At 42.0% G+C, this 15,469-nt stretch overlaps 1 protein-coding gene across 7 annotated transcripts in view; it reads right to left on the bottom strand.

Moving 5' to 3' along the window:
* Rapgef2 (Rap guanine nucleotide exchange factor 2) overlaps positions 1 to 10,067 on the bottom strand; it is a 247,702-nt gene extending 237,635 nt beyond the window's left edge. For 4 of the 7 annotated variants that reach the window (XM_047566221.1, XM_047566225.1, XM_047566224.1 and 1 more), the window contains exon 1: positions 9,018 to 10,067. In XM_047566221.1, coding sequence (XP_047422177.1) covers positions 9,018 to 9,086 — 69 coding nt within the window. In that variant the 5' untranslated portion in view covers positions 9,087 to 10,067. The remainder of the gene's footprint in view (positions 1 to 9,017) is intronic. The other 3 variants (XM_047566226.1, XM_047566227.1, XM_047566228.1) reach the window with 2 other exon arrangements.
* Between the last annotated feature and the right edge of the window lie 5,402 nt (positions 10,068 to 15,469).

The following is a 15,469-nucleotide window of genomic DNA, read 5'->3' as shown; positions in this document are numbered from 1 at the left end:
CTCATGGGAGCAAAATGCAAATTTCTATTTCTCTTCATTTAGCTCACACTAAATATTCAAAAATTCTAAAGTTCTAAAATCTATGATCTTCAACTTATGGGAAGCAAGCAATAAAAAAACCACAGCAGGAGAAAAGAGTTTATTTCCAATGAGAAAAAAAAGCTCAAGTCACCAACAACTCCTACAAAATACTTTTTATGCACAAAGGATGTAAAAGCACAGAAATGGTGTCGCCAAGAGAGTTTAAAATACAAGGACTAAACTCCCCCCACCACAAAACCTAACCCTACCAACACCAACACCACACCAAAGGTAATTCCTTTCACAGATGGGAGGAGAAAAAGAAACACCTAAATATCACAAGAAATACACATTCATACAGTTCAGTAAGTGGAGGTTAATTGGCATGAGACCATGGGGGGTCTTTTCCCCCCTGAAAGGATAAAAATTCTAATCATTAAAACAATGTGCCAGGGCTGGGGTTGTGGTAGAGCACTCGCCCAGCACGTGTGAGGTACTGGGTTCCCATCCTCAGCACCACATAAAAATAAAAAAATAAATAAAAGGTATTGTGTCCAAAAAAAAAAAGAAAGGTATTGTGTCCATCTACAACTAAAAAAAAATTTTTAAATAATAATAATATGAAAATGTGTATTTTTCTCCCTATAAAAGGGACATAACCATTGAACATATTTTTACTAAATATACTCTAGCTCTGATAAAGCTACAAAACATCAACTCTATGTACTACAAATTGCTTCTCTCCCTTATCAACATGGATTAATCTATCTCAACGAAAAATGGTACAGAGGAGTGCTGTAGTTTTAGATGCAGAATGGTCCTCAGAGGCCCATATGTTAAAGGCATTGTCCCCAGAGCAGTGCTATTGGGAAAGTGCTAGAACCTTTAAGTGGTGGAGGATAATGAGAGGTCTTCAGGTCACAAGCCATGGAAGGAATAGTGAGACAAAAACTATCTCTAGCTCTCGCTGGCTTGCGCTTGTGCGCTCCCGCTCCCTCTTCCTCTTCCTCCCTCCCTCCCCATGTGTATGTGTCTCTGTCTCTCTCTGTCTCTCTCTCTCTCTCTCTCTCTCACTTCCTGCCAGCATGTGGCCTAAAAGCAATAGGTATGCCCAATTATTGACTGAAACCTCCAAAACCCTGAGCCAAAATAAACCTTTTCTGAGTTCATTATCTCAGGTGTTTATTACAGTGACATAAAATAAATTTATTACAGTGACATAAAGAACTACTTCCAAAAACTCACTACAATTATTACATTGTGTCATCACAAGTCAATTTGAGTTTTTAAATGAACACATTCATTTTTGCCTGCTTAAATTTAGAAGTTCAACTTTCAAAGGACAGAATGTTCAGAAATCATATTACCATTACACTTTAAGAAATACTACTATATTTAGCAAAGCTATATGATAAATCAGATACAGACAGTCCCCTACTTAAAATGGTGTGATGTGGTTTTTTTATTTTATTTTTTTGTTTTTTACTTTGCAGTGGTGTGAAAGTGCTAAATGCATTCAGTAGAAAGCATACTTCAAATTTTGAATTCTGACGTTTTCCTGGGCTAGCAGGATGGTACTCTCTACAGACTTGGAAGCAACTCATAGCTCCCAGTCCACCATGTTATCACAAAGGTAAACAACCAATACTCTCCAGTGTAGTGTTGCTATGCTATGGATGTTTGTTGCTACGATATGAATGCATTTAATTAATTTTCAACTTAACATTTTCAACTTACAATTTGTCAAGATGTAACCACATCATAAGTCAAGGAGCATGTGTACTTCATATTAGACTCTTAGAATGTACATGTGATAGAAGATATAAAGTTTAAGGAAAAAAATAGTGTAAGTAAAAAATCTTAACACCCTGCCAGGTGCAGGGAGTGGTGCATGCCTATAATATCGATTACTTGGGAAGCTGATGTGGGAGAACTACAAGTTCAAGGCCAGCCTCAGCAACTTAGTGCCCCTAAGTTCAATCCTCAGTAACAACAACAACAACAACAACAAATAACCTTAAAAACCAAGAAAATTATATTCAACAACTTAATTTTTTTTCCCTGTGAACTAGCAAATGTTCATCATTATCACTGGCCATAATTAGACCATGTAAATACAGTTTATTACAATGAGTCATTGGCATCCACAGGCACACATTCAGCTAGCCCATTCAGCAGATGATATCCTGCAGTATTTCCTTTTTTCTTTTTTTTTTTTTTTTGGGGGGGGTGGGGGTGAGGGGGGTAACCAGCGATTGAACTCAGGGGCACTCAACCGCTGAGCCACATCCCCAGCCCTATTTTGTATTTTATTTAGAGGAAGGGTCTCACTGCATTGCTTAGCGCATTGCTTAGCACATCGCTTTTGCTGAGGCTGGCTTTGAACTCAAGAACCTCCTGTCTCGGTCTCCCGGTCTCCTGAGCCACTGGGATTACAGGCATGCACCAGTGCGCCAGGCTTCCTGCAATATTTCTAATCCATCTCCACTGTGTAACTCAAGTATTCAACCATCTCAAGTCTGAAGAACAGACATCAGTCGTTTTTGTGGTTGTTTTGTTTTTTGTTTTACAGTGCTGGGGATTGAACGCAGGGCCTTGCATGAACTTAAGTCTTTAAGAGAATTCTTGGGGGTGGGGGATGTAGCTCAGTGGTATAGTGCCTGCCTAGAATGCTCAAGGTCCTGGGTTCAAACCCCAATACAAGAGAGAGAGAAGGAGAGAGGGAGAAGAGGGAGGGAGAAAGGACTAAATTAAGTACTGAGCTAAACACATTTGATCCATAAAACAACCTCATTTTACATTATTGGAGCTGAAGAAATAGTTCGCTTTGTTGAACGCTCGCATAGCATGCGGAAGGACCACGGTTCAAATCCCCGGCCTCTGGGGGGTGGGGGGTGGATTAAAAAAAAAAAAAAAACACAACAAAACAACCTCATTTTACATTATCCTTTTACAGATGAGGAAATCATTAAAACTGGAATAAAGAGAGGAAATATCCTATAAAATGCAGGTATCTAGGAACCACTGACTATTGCCAGTTTCCAAAGTTACCTGGATATAAAATTTACAAAATAAATAACAAAACTTTCTTAAATATTTCATACATATCAGGCGGAAGCAATCTTTCTTTCTAAAAGGTTACCAGATCATTATTTCAGATAGTCAATTTATATCTGAGGCATATCCCACCATTACTTGATTGACTTGAATTTCAAATATCACCAAAGACCTTATTGCAATAGTTCAAATCACTCAAAATCTACCCAAATAAAGTTGTTTGTAAGTTCACAGTAAAATTTTTTAAAGATACAGTAAGTTTTCTTATTAAACAAAGAATATTTTATTTCAAGAACTGAGCTTCAGGGCTGGGGATATAGCTCAATTGGTAGGGTGCTTGCCTCGCAAGTACAAGGCCCTGGGTTCAATCCCCCGCACTGCAAAAACTGAGCTTCAGTCAGGCACAGTGATGCATGCCTATAATCCTGGCTACTTGGAAGGCTGAGGCAGGAGAATCACAAGTTGGAGGCCAACCTCAGTAACTCAGGGACACCCTGTTTCAAAATAAAAATAAAGGATTGGGGATGTCTTCAGTGGTGAAGACCCCTAGGTTCAATTCCCAAAACAGGGATGGGGGAAGGGTGACTGAGCTTGAGCTTGGCAGTTACAGTGTATCCTCCCTTGCTTATTAAACAGTAAAATCATTAATAATGATAGTGAGTAGAGGTTATAACTGGTTTTGTTTTTATGTCCATTCTTGGGGTAGGGAGGCAAAAAGTTGGAAACAAGACAGTCCTCTTCCTGTTTTAACTATTCTGTGAACTCCCATTAACCACAATGAAACCAGCATATACAGAGAGTATTGCAGCTGGACTCATTTTGATATTCAGCCAAGATGTGCAGAGTTAATTATGGAACTGTTAATTACTAAATGTTTAAGAGGTTATTTGAAGACTTTCAAGCTTTCACCAATATTGTCATAAATTTAAATCCTCACTTGTTTGGTCACATGCTAATACAGTTTGAAATTAGTATTTTAGTTATAGATGTATGTTTTTTGCACAACAAATTCACATATCATTTCTATGAAATTTAAATGCTTGTGGCAAATCATTTCTTTGCAAGACATGCTTTTCAAACTGTACGTAGTTTAATGAACAAAAACTACTTAAAGCCCAGAACCAAGTTAAAATATAATCAAAGTACAAGCTGTCAAATGAAAATGACTCTATTCATAAACAATGGTAAAAAGAAACTCAAATGGAAAATTTAACTGTAATAGACAAAATTCTTCCCCTAGATTTGAAAGTTAAATATTTGTCAGAGATATTCTTTTGTACTAATTCTCATAAATTAAAGTTCTCTATGCTAAAGGTATTTTTCTATTGAGTGACTTTTGCAAAGAATTAAGACTGTACTCTCCTAGGGACTCTCAACTGACAAATCATGACTTAGCAACTAAATCAAAAGGTGCAACAGCCTCAAAATTTTTCCATAGTGAAAGGCAAAGTAAGAATAACCAGGAGATAGGGTGAGTTATTTTATATACACCCTATCTAAAAATAACTTTTACAACTAGCTAAAAACACACAAAATTAGGTCTTACAACAATTTTGTAATATATGTTTCACCTGGAAAACTAAAATATTATTTAAACACTCCACAGAAGCAATTTCAAAGGGCCTGAACCCAACAAGTTAATAAAATAGTTTAGAAAATTACTTATTGTATAAAGCCTTGGAGGCTAAAGCTGTTTGTAATTTATTTACAACTTTTAGTTCATTAAATTGCTTTGGTGACCACAGTTCTCATTTAAGTGATTAAAGACACAAAACTAAATAGCTGAATAAAGCAATTACTTAGGTAAGAGTCAGTTTTTCAACAGAGGTACATTTGAAAATATCAATAGAATGTTTATTGCTCATTATTTTCAAAGTAGTATATGTTGTCTTAAAACACAGTCCCCCATTGACTAGAATTCAGTCAGGTTTCCAAATACACAGTATGTGACCAACACTGGATTCAAGACAGCTTTTTTTCCACCCCTCAGAATATAAGGTGAAACAGTGACAGTTTCTTGAATCTGAATATGCATGATTTGGCAAAAAATTTAGATGACAATTTTTTCTATATTTCTCCTTACCATTGCCCCTTCCCAGTGAAATGCCTAAGTAAGAGTAGGTTCCTGTTTTCCAGGAGGACATGAAATGCTATTAATTCATCAAAGTTACTGAGACTCTCCCCACCCTAGATTTTCCTCTAGCCAACTTCTTAGGTTACACAAGTAACACAGAGATTACTTCTAGGCAATTGATTGACCTAAATACAAAACTATATCTTCACAGAGTATGGAAAAAGAACTAGGCTGACCTGATTATAAAAAAGAAAATTTTTTAAAAAAAAAGAAAGAAAAAGAAATTAAATTTAACCAAAAAATGCATTTTCCTTTATTCTTTTCTTTTTAAGCACTTCCTTTCTCCCGTAAGAATTCCACAAACTCCTTTTTCGAGTCTATCTTCAGAAACGGAAGCTCCACAGCAAAACTTTCCTAGTTCATGTCCTTCAAGCTTATTTAACAAGGTGTCTTTAGTTATATTACAAAGTTCTAACTCTCAAGCATTCATGAGAATAGACATTACTTACAGAAAAATTTCCACTCTTGCATTAACAAGCACAGCACTTCTTTCAGTATGTTAGTTTAGGGATTTGGGGTGTTTTGTTTTTGTTTTTGTTTTTGTTTTTGTTTTTGTTTTATGGTATGGGAGACTGAACCCAGGGGTGCTTTACCACTGAGCCACATTCCCAGCCCTTTGCATTTTTTAAATTTTGATACAGGGTCTCCTTAAGTTACAGAGGCTAGACTCAAACTTGCTATCCAATGGACAAAGGAACTGAGCAAGCACTTCACAGAAGAAGAAATACAAGTGGTCAGCAAATATATGAAAAAATGTTCAACATCTCTAGCAGTTGAAGAAATGCAAATTAAAACGACACTGATATTCATCTCACTCTAGTCAGAATGGCAATTATCAAGAATACAAATAACAATAAATGTTGGTGAGGATGTGGGGGGAAGGTACATACATACATACATTGCGGATGGGAATGCAAATTGGTGCAAACACTGTGGAAAGCTATATGGAGATTCCTCAGAAAAGTTGGAATGGAACCATCATTTGACCCAGTTATCCCACTCCTCAGTATATATTCAAAGGACTTAAAATCAGCATACTATAGTGACATTGCCACATCAATGTTTATAGTAGCTCAATTCACAATAGCTAAACTATGGAACCAATCTAAGTGCTTTCCAACAGATGAATGGATAAAGAAAACGTGGTATATATACAAAATGGAATATTACTCAGCCATAAAGAGAAATGAAATTAAAGCATCTGCCAGTAAATGGATGGAACTGGAGACTATCATGCTAAGTGAAATAAGCCAATCTCCCAAAACCAAAGACTGTTCTCTCTGGTATGTGGATGCTAACTCATAATAATGGGGGTGGGGGGAGTCTTGGAAGAACAGAAGTACTTTGGATTAGACAAAAGGGGATGAAGGGAAGGAAGGAAGGAAGAATGGGAATAGGAAAGACAGTAGAATGAATCAGACATTACTTTCCTATGTTCATATAGGAATATAGGACAAATGTAATTCCACATAATGTACAACCAGAAGAATGGGAAGTTGTACCGCATGTATGTATAATTTGTCAAAATACATTCTTCGGTCCTGAATACATAAAAAGAACAAAAAAATAAACACTTCCCATCCTTCCACCTCAGTCTCCTGAGTACCTGGGATTACAAGCTGGCACCACCACTCCCAAAAGCATTTCCTTTTTACTTAAATTTCAGACTTTTAAAAGATGAATAATTTCTGACAAGTAAGGAAAAGACAGAAAACATTCACATTTCAAGCTACATTCGCTTGAAAACAATAAACAAACATGGGGGTCTGCACTAGTAAAAACGAAATGAACACCAAATTTAATGGGGCTGACACTTAAGAATGTTCAAAATGTTTAGCAAGTTTTTCTGGGTTTACCTTTTCTGTGAAGGTTAGGTGGGAGGGGGTATGTTGCTTTCAGACTGTCAATGGAGCTTTCATGGGGTGGTATTAGTAGTAACTGGCCCACTTACTTCTGACTCAGGCAAGTTGAGTTGGGTCAGCTTTTACTCCATTTTACACAACTGGCAGGGGAACAGGAAAGTTTAACAGTTCATTGATTTGGCACAACCCACAGGCTGTCACAGTGGAGGTTTTGTCTCTTCCAGTCTTGTTTGGTGATCCATCCGTCCACCTGATAGTAGGTTTCAGTCATTGTTATTCTTCTAACTAATCAACCAAAGACACCACTTCCCCCATCTCTAATTTCCACTACAAGGCTCTGACATCACTTCTGACCAGTCTAGCTAGGTTCTAATATTCTCAGCATGTGTGATTCCACTTGGCACTTCAAACACTATTTTTGAAAGGAACTGAAATATCTCACTGAAATTTGCTTTTCCTTTCCACTGAGTCTGGGAATGTGCATTTTCAGGTGCAGAAGATTCCAATGCAACTGAAAATTTTAAAACAAATACTAGTTGAGGAAGGCACTTGAGAGGCACTGAAACACCAAGGGAGGGACAAGATCAAAGCAGAACATTCCTTGATCATCACAGAAACAGCTTTTGAGAAAGAGAACTTTCTGGAGACATTGAAATAAATTGCCTTGTAAAATTATGGCCCATCTTCTATAGGTTTGGTAAATATGTGAAATCTATCCACTATCCCCCAGATGTGACAGCTCCATCAGAGAAAACAAAAAATCAAAACGGTACCAGGTGCCATTCTTGGGACTTGTCCAAAGGCAGCAGTGAAAGATTCTACTTTATTCTGTTCTCCACACATTAAATAATAATCAATATCAGAAAATAAGAGCATTTGGATTTGGACAGATGTCATCCAACACCTAACAAGCAAAGCAACTCTTTCCAAGCATTAGATCCCAATGTGTCTGACGGTACCGAAGATCAGGAGGGCTTATCTGCTTTAGGAAGGTTGGCAAGCAGGATCCCTTGTAGTCACCCTCCCAACGCTTAGGAATATGCGTCATTATCCACTCAGCAACTAAAAGCTAAGAAAATCAAACCACCACGTTTTTATAAAATTTCTCCCTCTCTAGTCCAAATTGAGATGACCAAATCCAACTCCATGTAGCAATCCCTCCACTTGAAGTAAGAGAAAAAGAAGCCTGAAGGTAAACAAATGCATAAAGGTTAACAAACTTGTCTAATTTTGACAAGGTTGTGCAACACCAGAAGAATCCGCAGGGTGCCCTTCCAGGGGGTGTTTCTGAATGTGCCTGCTCTGCAGTTAGGTCTGCAACTGAAACTAAAAACCCAAGACTGACTATTCAACTTTTTCCCCTACAATGAAAAGCAGCATCTTTCTTTCCAAAAAGTGAAATAGTAAATAAATATACAAACATCTCAATGTTCTACTTTAGAAGCCCAACAGGGACTTTTCACAGAACATACAAGTTTCCTCCTATACCCACATTATTAAACACCACTGAACTCCAAAGGTAGGAGAGCCACATGCAAGGGGAGGAACGGAGCCCAGAAATCAGGGTGGCAAGAATATTCCTGGCAGAGGGGAGGTAAGACCCCACCCCCTGAGACTGCGAGGAGTCGAGTACTGCTGGGGCGCAGGGAAGCTAATTGGAGAATGCACACGCGCGAACACACACACACACCCCTCTCGCGCCGGGCAGTCATAGAGAGAAGATCGTACTAAGAAGTATAAAGAATAGCAAGCGGAGGGAAAAATAAATCCAGGACGCCCTGGAAAAAAGACTCGGAGGTGGGAAGGCCTGGAAGTCCTGATACGAGAAGTGGGGTGCTCGGGGAGAACTGTGGCAGGGCAGGGGTGGCGCGGGAGAAGAAAGGGTGCAGCTTATGAGAAACAAACCCAGCCAAGCGCAGGCGGCCGGCGGCAGCGGGTCTCACCTGGGGGGTCCTCTCCGCGGGGTTCTTCATCACCGCTTGGCGGAAGCTGTTATCCACGTAGGACGCCATCTCCCCGCGCGGGCCGGGCCGGGGCCGCTCGGCACCCTCGCTGGCCTCCTCCCGGCCCAGCGCCGCCGCCGCCGCCGCCCTGCGCGGCCCGCCCGGGCTAATAAGCCAAACCGCGGAGGCTGCGCGGGGCGCGGGGGCGGCTTGGCCCGGGCGCTAGCGCGGGACAGGCGCGGAGGGCGCCCGCGGCGCTCAGCTCCCGAAACCCGCGGCCGGGGGGATCCCTGCGGCGCTTCAGGCGGCAGAGAGGTCCCCTTCCTCCTCCTCCTCACCGCTGGGCTTGGGTAGGCTTACAGGCGCGCCCGGCTCCCTCCTGGCCCTGGCTCGACACGCCTCCCCAGGCTCCGCACGGGGGACACTGGCGGCTCCTCCTGGCCCCAGCGGGCCCGAGTTATTTTTAGGGAGGTTCGAGTGGCAGTGGCGAGGGGGAGGGCTGCAGGCAGGCGGAGCCTCCTCTCCTGCGCGAGGGTCGTCCCCTCCTCTCAGGGGCTCGCGTCGCCGCCCAGGGGTCTCCGCGAAGCACTCGGGTCTCCCGCGTCCCCAGTCCTTGGGCACTTGGGCGCCGCGGGTCCGCAGGACGGACCGGGTGGGTCTGGCTCAGGTCCGGGCGCCGCTAAGCCCGGTCGCCTCGGCCGCCGTCGCCGCCGCTCCTGGGCTCCGTCTACTGGGCTCGGCCGTCCCTCCCGACTGCTGCTGCATCCCCTCGCGCCACCCCGCCGCCGTCGCCGCCGCCTCTGCTGCTCCGGTCGCCGCCGTGGGCCCCGCCGCCGCCTACCCCCATCGGCGCGCGCGGAACGGAGCTGCCTCGGCGCCGATGCCGGCGCCGCCGCGGCCAGAGCCCCGGCCGGGCTGCAGCCTCCGGGTCGCCCTCGGCAACTTTGTTCCTCGTCTGCGCGCGGTGGAGCAGGGGAAGAGGGGCCGCGGGCAGCCCAGGTCCCGACTCCCGGCGGCGGGAGGGTGTCCAAAGGCCGAGTCGAGCGCCGCGCACTGCCCCCTCGGAGAGTGTGTTTGGGAAGCGGCGATTCCCCTCCTCTTCCTCCGCCTCTTCCTCCTCCTGCGCCTTCTCCGGCCGCCCGAGCCGCTCCTCAGGGAGGAAGCGGCCTCCGGGGCTTGTTGCTTTGTGCTGCAACCATGGTGAGCAGTGATTGACAAGGCTGGGGCCAGTCGGAGGCCGCCGCATCATCGGGGGGGCGGGCGGCTCTGTCGCGCCGGTCCCGCCCCCTCGCGCTCTCCTTGCCCGCCCGCCGGCCGCGCCCTCGGTGGAGAGCTGCACCTTGACTGCGACCAGGTGACACCAGCGCCGGGGCCGCGAGGGGAATGCAGCACCCTCAGCTGATCTGACCTAACCCCGGCACTGCCTGGCCCTGAGGAGGCGCCGCAAGTCCTGGTGACAGAGGAGAGCACAGGATTTGTCTCTACCAACGCCCACCTCCCAATCATGCTGCGCCCCTGCCCACCCCTGGCATCCAGTTCTGGGAGACCCAGCAGCGTGGGTCGCCTCTCCCAGATTTCCCTGGCGCCAGCAGTCACCAAGCTGGCTGAAAGCTGACCGAGAGCAGAAGTCCAGCCCGCAAACTTGGGCCATACTAAGCATTCTTTTAGAACCCAGGGGTTGACTCTGAGTTGCTTCCGTGGCGATAAATCCTCTTAGGATTTTGCTTATTTGTAATTTACTTCTGGGAAAGCGTTCCTGTCCTATCTTCCTTGCTCATTCTTGCTCCTTCAGACACTTACATGATCACAGAATTAGGCAGATGGGAATGTGCCGATTTCAACAACAGACCCAATACCACCCACAGACACACAAACATGCCAGATTTAATGGTGATCCGTTGTTAGAAAGAGACCAGAACAGCAAGTTCTGTGACATAATCAGAAACATTTATTGCTAATAATAATAATCTGGCTTTGCCTTGGGCAGAGCAAAGCTCCTCTGGATCCCAAGTTTCCAAGCTGGACTCCCTTGGTACAGAGACCATAACACAATCTCCTAAGGTGTTGATACTCTTGCAGTTTCATTTCTCCCTCCTTAAGCCAGGTTGAGCTGTGTCATGTCAGCCGGACTGCAGATATGTCCTTAGCCAAGCATCAGGAATCACTTCGCTGACTGGTCCCAGGGTTTTATTTTTATTTAGCTCCATGCACCAATGAGTTCATGTTTGATGTCTGTGTGAAGACTGAGAAAACAGTTATTACAGTTATTTATGAGCATTGGACTTTAAAAAAAAAATCAAACATGCTTCTTCAATATCTAGTTTATTTTAAACACTTGGAATAGGTTGATACCTTTTGGGTATCCTTAAGTCATGTGTGTGGCACTGATATTGCGTGACTTCTTAGACAAGGAATTCTCCCTTTCCAACTTTGGGAAACTGAATCCAAGTTATGAATTGTATCTATAGATCCATTTGTATTACTTTTACTGAAACTACTTCCTAATACTTCTTTCTCCTCTCAGTTGAGCACTAGCATCAAATTCTACATAACCAAGATCACCACCTTAAAAACAAAGGAACATTAGTGCCATTACAACTCTATAAATAGAAAAAAAAGTATTCAAACCCAATAATGTGAAAAATAAACCTGACCTCTTCACCTGGTGTCTAATAGACAACTCAGAATTAACATAAACAAAACAGGTTCCATTTCTCCTGCCCAAGACATAACTCCATCTGCCACTTTCACCATCCCAATTAATGCCATCTACACCATTGTCATCACAAAGTAAAAAACCCTTAGTCTTCCTGACTTTCTTTCTCCTATGCACTATAAAGGACAGTAAAACCTGCCAGCTGGAATTTAAAGTACTGTATCTGGACTCTGATCTCTGTCTACCATCTCTGATCCTGTGACCCTGGTCCAAACCAAGATAATTGTTTCCCTGCACTCTGCAACAGTCACCTACCTGGTCCTCCTTTTTCTTCCCTTGCCTCCAACGGTCCATTTTCAACACCCCAGCCAAAATGAATCTTTTCATTACATCAAGTCACTTCTCTGCATAGCTCCCCATGTTACTCACTTGTAAAAGCTAAAGTCCTGACCAGGGTCTGAATGACCTTTGGAACAGTAAGCAAATTCTGGTCTTACAGACTTTCCATCTACTGTTCCTCCTACTATTGGAGTCTCTCTTTACTTTCCCCCACCCCACCCATATCCACCAAAAAAAAAAAAAAAAGGACACATATAACAGAAGTCAAAAAAGTAAATGTCCATCCTCACCTCCTTCACATCTTTTTAAAATTTTCATCTCCATGACTCCACACACCCTGGCTTTAACTTACCACCATCTAACATCCTATGTAAGCTTCTAAAGTCAATAATTTTTGTTCCTTTGTTGATTGGTATATCCTCAATACATAAATAACCTAGTTAGTAACTATTATGTTACCTTGTATTTGTATGATATTGTTACATACATTATTTTGCTTGTGTCTCTGATGGGGGAGGAGCTGCAAGAGGAAACATAACCTCTCAATGCCTGTTTTCTGTTCTTCAAAAAGTGAACCAAAACTGCATACCCTGAAGATTTGTGAGAATCAGATATAATGCATGCAAAGTGTCTTGTGTACTGCTTGAACCACAGTATATACTCAACAGATGGTAGTTATTTTTAAGATCATTCTCATCTCCACCCTTTGAGGTTAGTGGGACAGTTATTATCACCCTGTTTACAGATGAGGAAACTGACAATAAAATAGGCTATGTGACTTGTCCTACTTACAGGCCTGCTTTTTAACTTTGGAAGTGTCTGGAGCAAACTAACAAATGGAAATTCATATACTCTATCATAAATACTATACACTACAATTTAACTAGGTTAAATCCCTAGGGGACATATTGACTTCTGACCTATAACTTGCATCCCCTTTTCTTCCTGTCTCAGCTCTATCCCATCCCAAAAAGGCTCAGACAGGAGTGTGCAGCCTACACATCTAAACTATAATACACCACATCCCTCACAAAAGCCACCCTCAATATCCTCAGGCCAAGTTGCAGTCTTGACAGGTGAGGCCTGGAAGTGGCAGGGTAGTAAGGTCGAGAGTATTGGTGCTCAGATGGCATAGAGCCTCCTGCATCACTGGGAAGGGTGAAGCTAAATGAGAACCCTCCAAAGCATGGGCACTGGGCAGGAATGTCTTTCAGTCAGATCTCAGACAGAAAATTGTGAATTCTAGTTGCAAAACCAACTCCTTTTTTTTTTTTTTTCCTGAGTACTTTACTGTAATACTGAATTGCTCCAATGACCTCAGGTAAGGCATAATAGTATGTCTTATCCACCAACAGAATGACTCACTGTCCACTTCTAATCTATCAATTAACTTCAATTAAAGCTGATATTCCCTCTATTTATAATCTACTTATGTCAACAATGCTATCACCACTCAGAATCTAAGACACCTGATACTTGGCATGCATTGCTATTTTACCAGCATTTGAGCACCAGCAGTGTACTAGGTACGACATGGAAGTAACAGAATTAGACACAGATCTGACAAATCTGCCAACTATTCTGAACCAAACTGTCAACAATTCATAATCAAGGTAAGCCATGTATTATGTTGCCTCAGAAAGGGAAGTATAAAAATGAGGGAGTTTTTGTTCTGTGTTCATCCAATTACCTAGAAAATCATTCGGGGACAGGTACAGAGAAAAATCACTGAGGTTTAGATCCAGAAATACATTTCCAGTTTTGGCCTTAAATCCATTTCTACTTGTGACTTTAAAAGGTTTGATCTTTCCAACTGCAAAATCTAACACATCCCTAAATATATAATGTAGGTTAGGTTTTCAGCCATTTTTATAAAAAAATAAATAAATAAATATACCTGAACCCTGCTACAACACAAGGTTAGGGAGAGAATGGTAAATAAGTAGAGAGTCATTTTACTGGTGAATACATTGAGTGCTTACTGGTCAGTCAGTTAACAAATATTTATTGTGTGCTTACTATAGTCTAGGAACTGATCTGAATACTTGTAATACCAGTGGTAAATAAGACATAAGTGGTCCCTTCCCTGGCCAACTGGGAGCTAGTCCCATGTGCCAGGCACTGGTTGTATTACTCACTTCTCCTAGAAGGAGGACAAGGGCAATAGAAAGGATCCAGGAGGCTTCCCTGCTCTGCTAAGAGGCGAGCTTCTTCTTGTAACCACTTTCTCCAGCTGTACAACCCTCCCAAGGCAAGGTTTCCTGCTGAGAGGTTGAGCTCTATTAAAGACATTCCTCACACGCTTTGCTTTCCTGAGAGAAAACATTTTCAAGCATTGTTTTTCAGTTTCTCTTACCCTTATAGGCAAGTCTGTAAGAATCTCAGGAGAGGGGAAAGCTGTAGTTCATATCCTTTATCTTCTCAGTGAGCATGCTCCACTAGGAAATACTGGATTTACCTGCAAATAGCATTCCAAAGAGTCCCAGTGGAGAGTATGGTTACAGACATCCAGGAAAGATACAATGTGGCCAATGGGCCTGAACTCTTGAAACAAGTTAGATGAAGTGTATCAAAAACACAATTTAGAATCAGAATCTTAAGTTTGATTATAGAGGTATACTAAGCAATTCAGAATTGTGGATGCTCCTGAGCATGGATAAGAACTACAGTAATGTAGATTTCATGTAGATATTTTAGGCCTTTTGGAACTGATTCTTGAAAAAGAAACCATTTTCCCCTGATCTGTTAATATTATTACCTTAGATCTGTGCTGGCCATAAAGTTAAATAAATAAATATATATATATTTATTTATTTATATAATAATACACAAACATTAGCAGAACAATTTAGTTACACTATTGTATCCCTCATACATAACTACTTGACATAACTACTTTCCTCCATTGATTTGTTTACTTTTGAAATATTAGGGTGGGAGGGAAGCTCCTTATTTTCCTTATTGTGAGAAAACTGGTGCTGTTATTTCTGAAAGAACATACATTGTTAAGCTTTAGGTCTACTGTCAATTTCTCCTATCGTCGCCTAAGTGTTTGGCATTTGTTTTTATAAATTGTCCCACAGAACTGTGGTCCAAAATCAGCCTGCAATTTTTTTTATAAGATTCTTTAAAAATAAATAAATAAATAAATAAATAAATTTTAGTGTAGATAGACGCAATACCTTTATTTGATTTATTTGTTTTTATGTGGTGCTGAGGATCAAATCTAGAGCCTCACTCATGCTAGGCAAGTGCTCTACCACTGAGCTACAACCCCAACCTCAGTCTGCAAATTTTAAGGGAATCTGTAAAGGGGTTATACAAGCTAAAGTCTCTTGAAGCCTGAAAACAAGTAAAATAAAAGACCTCATATTAAAACCTTACAATATAAATGCCACTACACAGTCGGTAAGAGTGCTCCATGCATACATTTTTTTAAGGCCCACACTGGATCACT

The sequence above is a fragment of the Sciurus carolinensis genome, chromosome 10 (genome assembly GCF_902686445.1).
Source record: "Sciurus carolinensis chromosome 10, mSciCar1.2, whole genome shotgun sequence".
In the NCBI taxonomy this organism is placed as follows: Eukaryota; Metazoa; Chordata; class Mammalia; order Rodentia; family Sciuridae; genus Sciurus; species Sciurus carolinensis.
The sequence above is the reverse complement of the archived record's forward strand: the minus strand, read 5'-3'. Positions and strand labels throughout refer to the sequence as shown.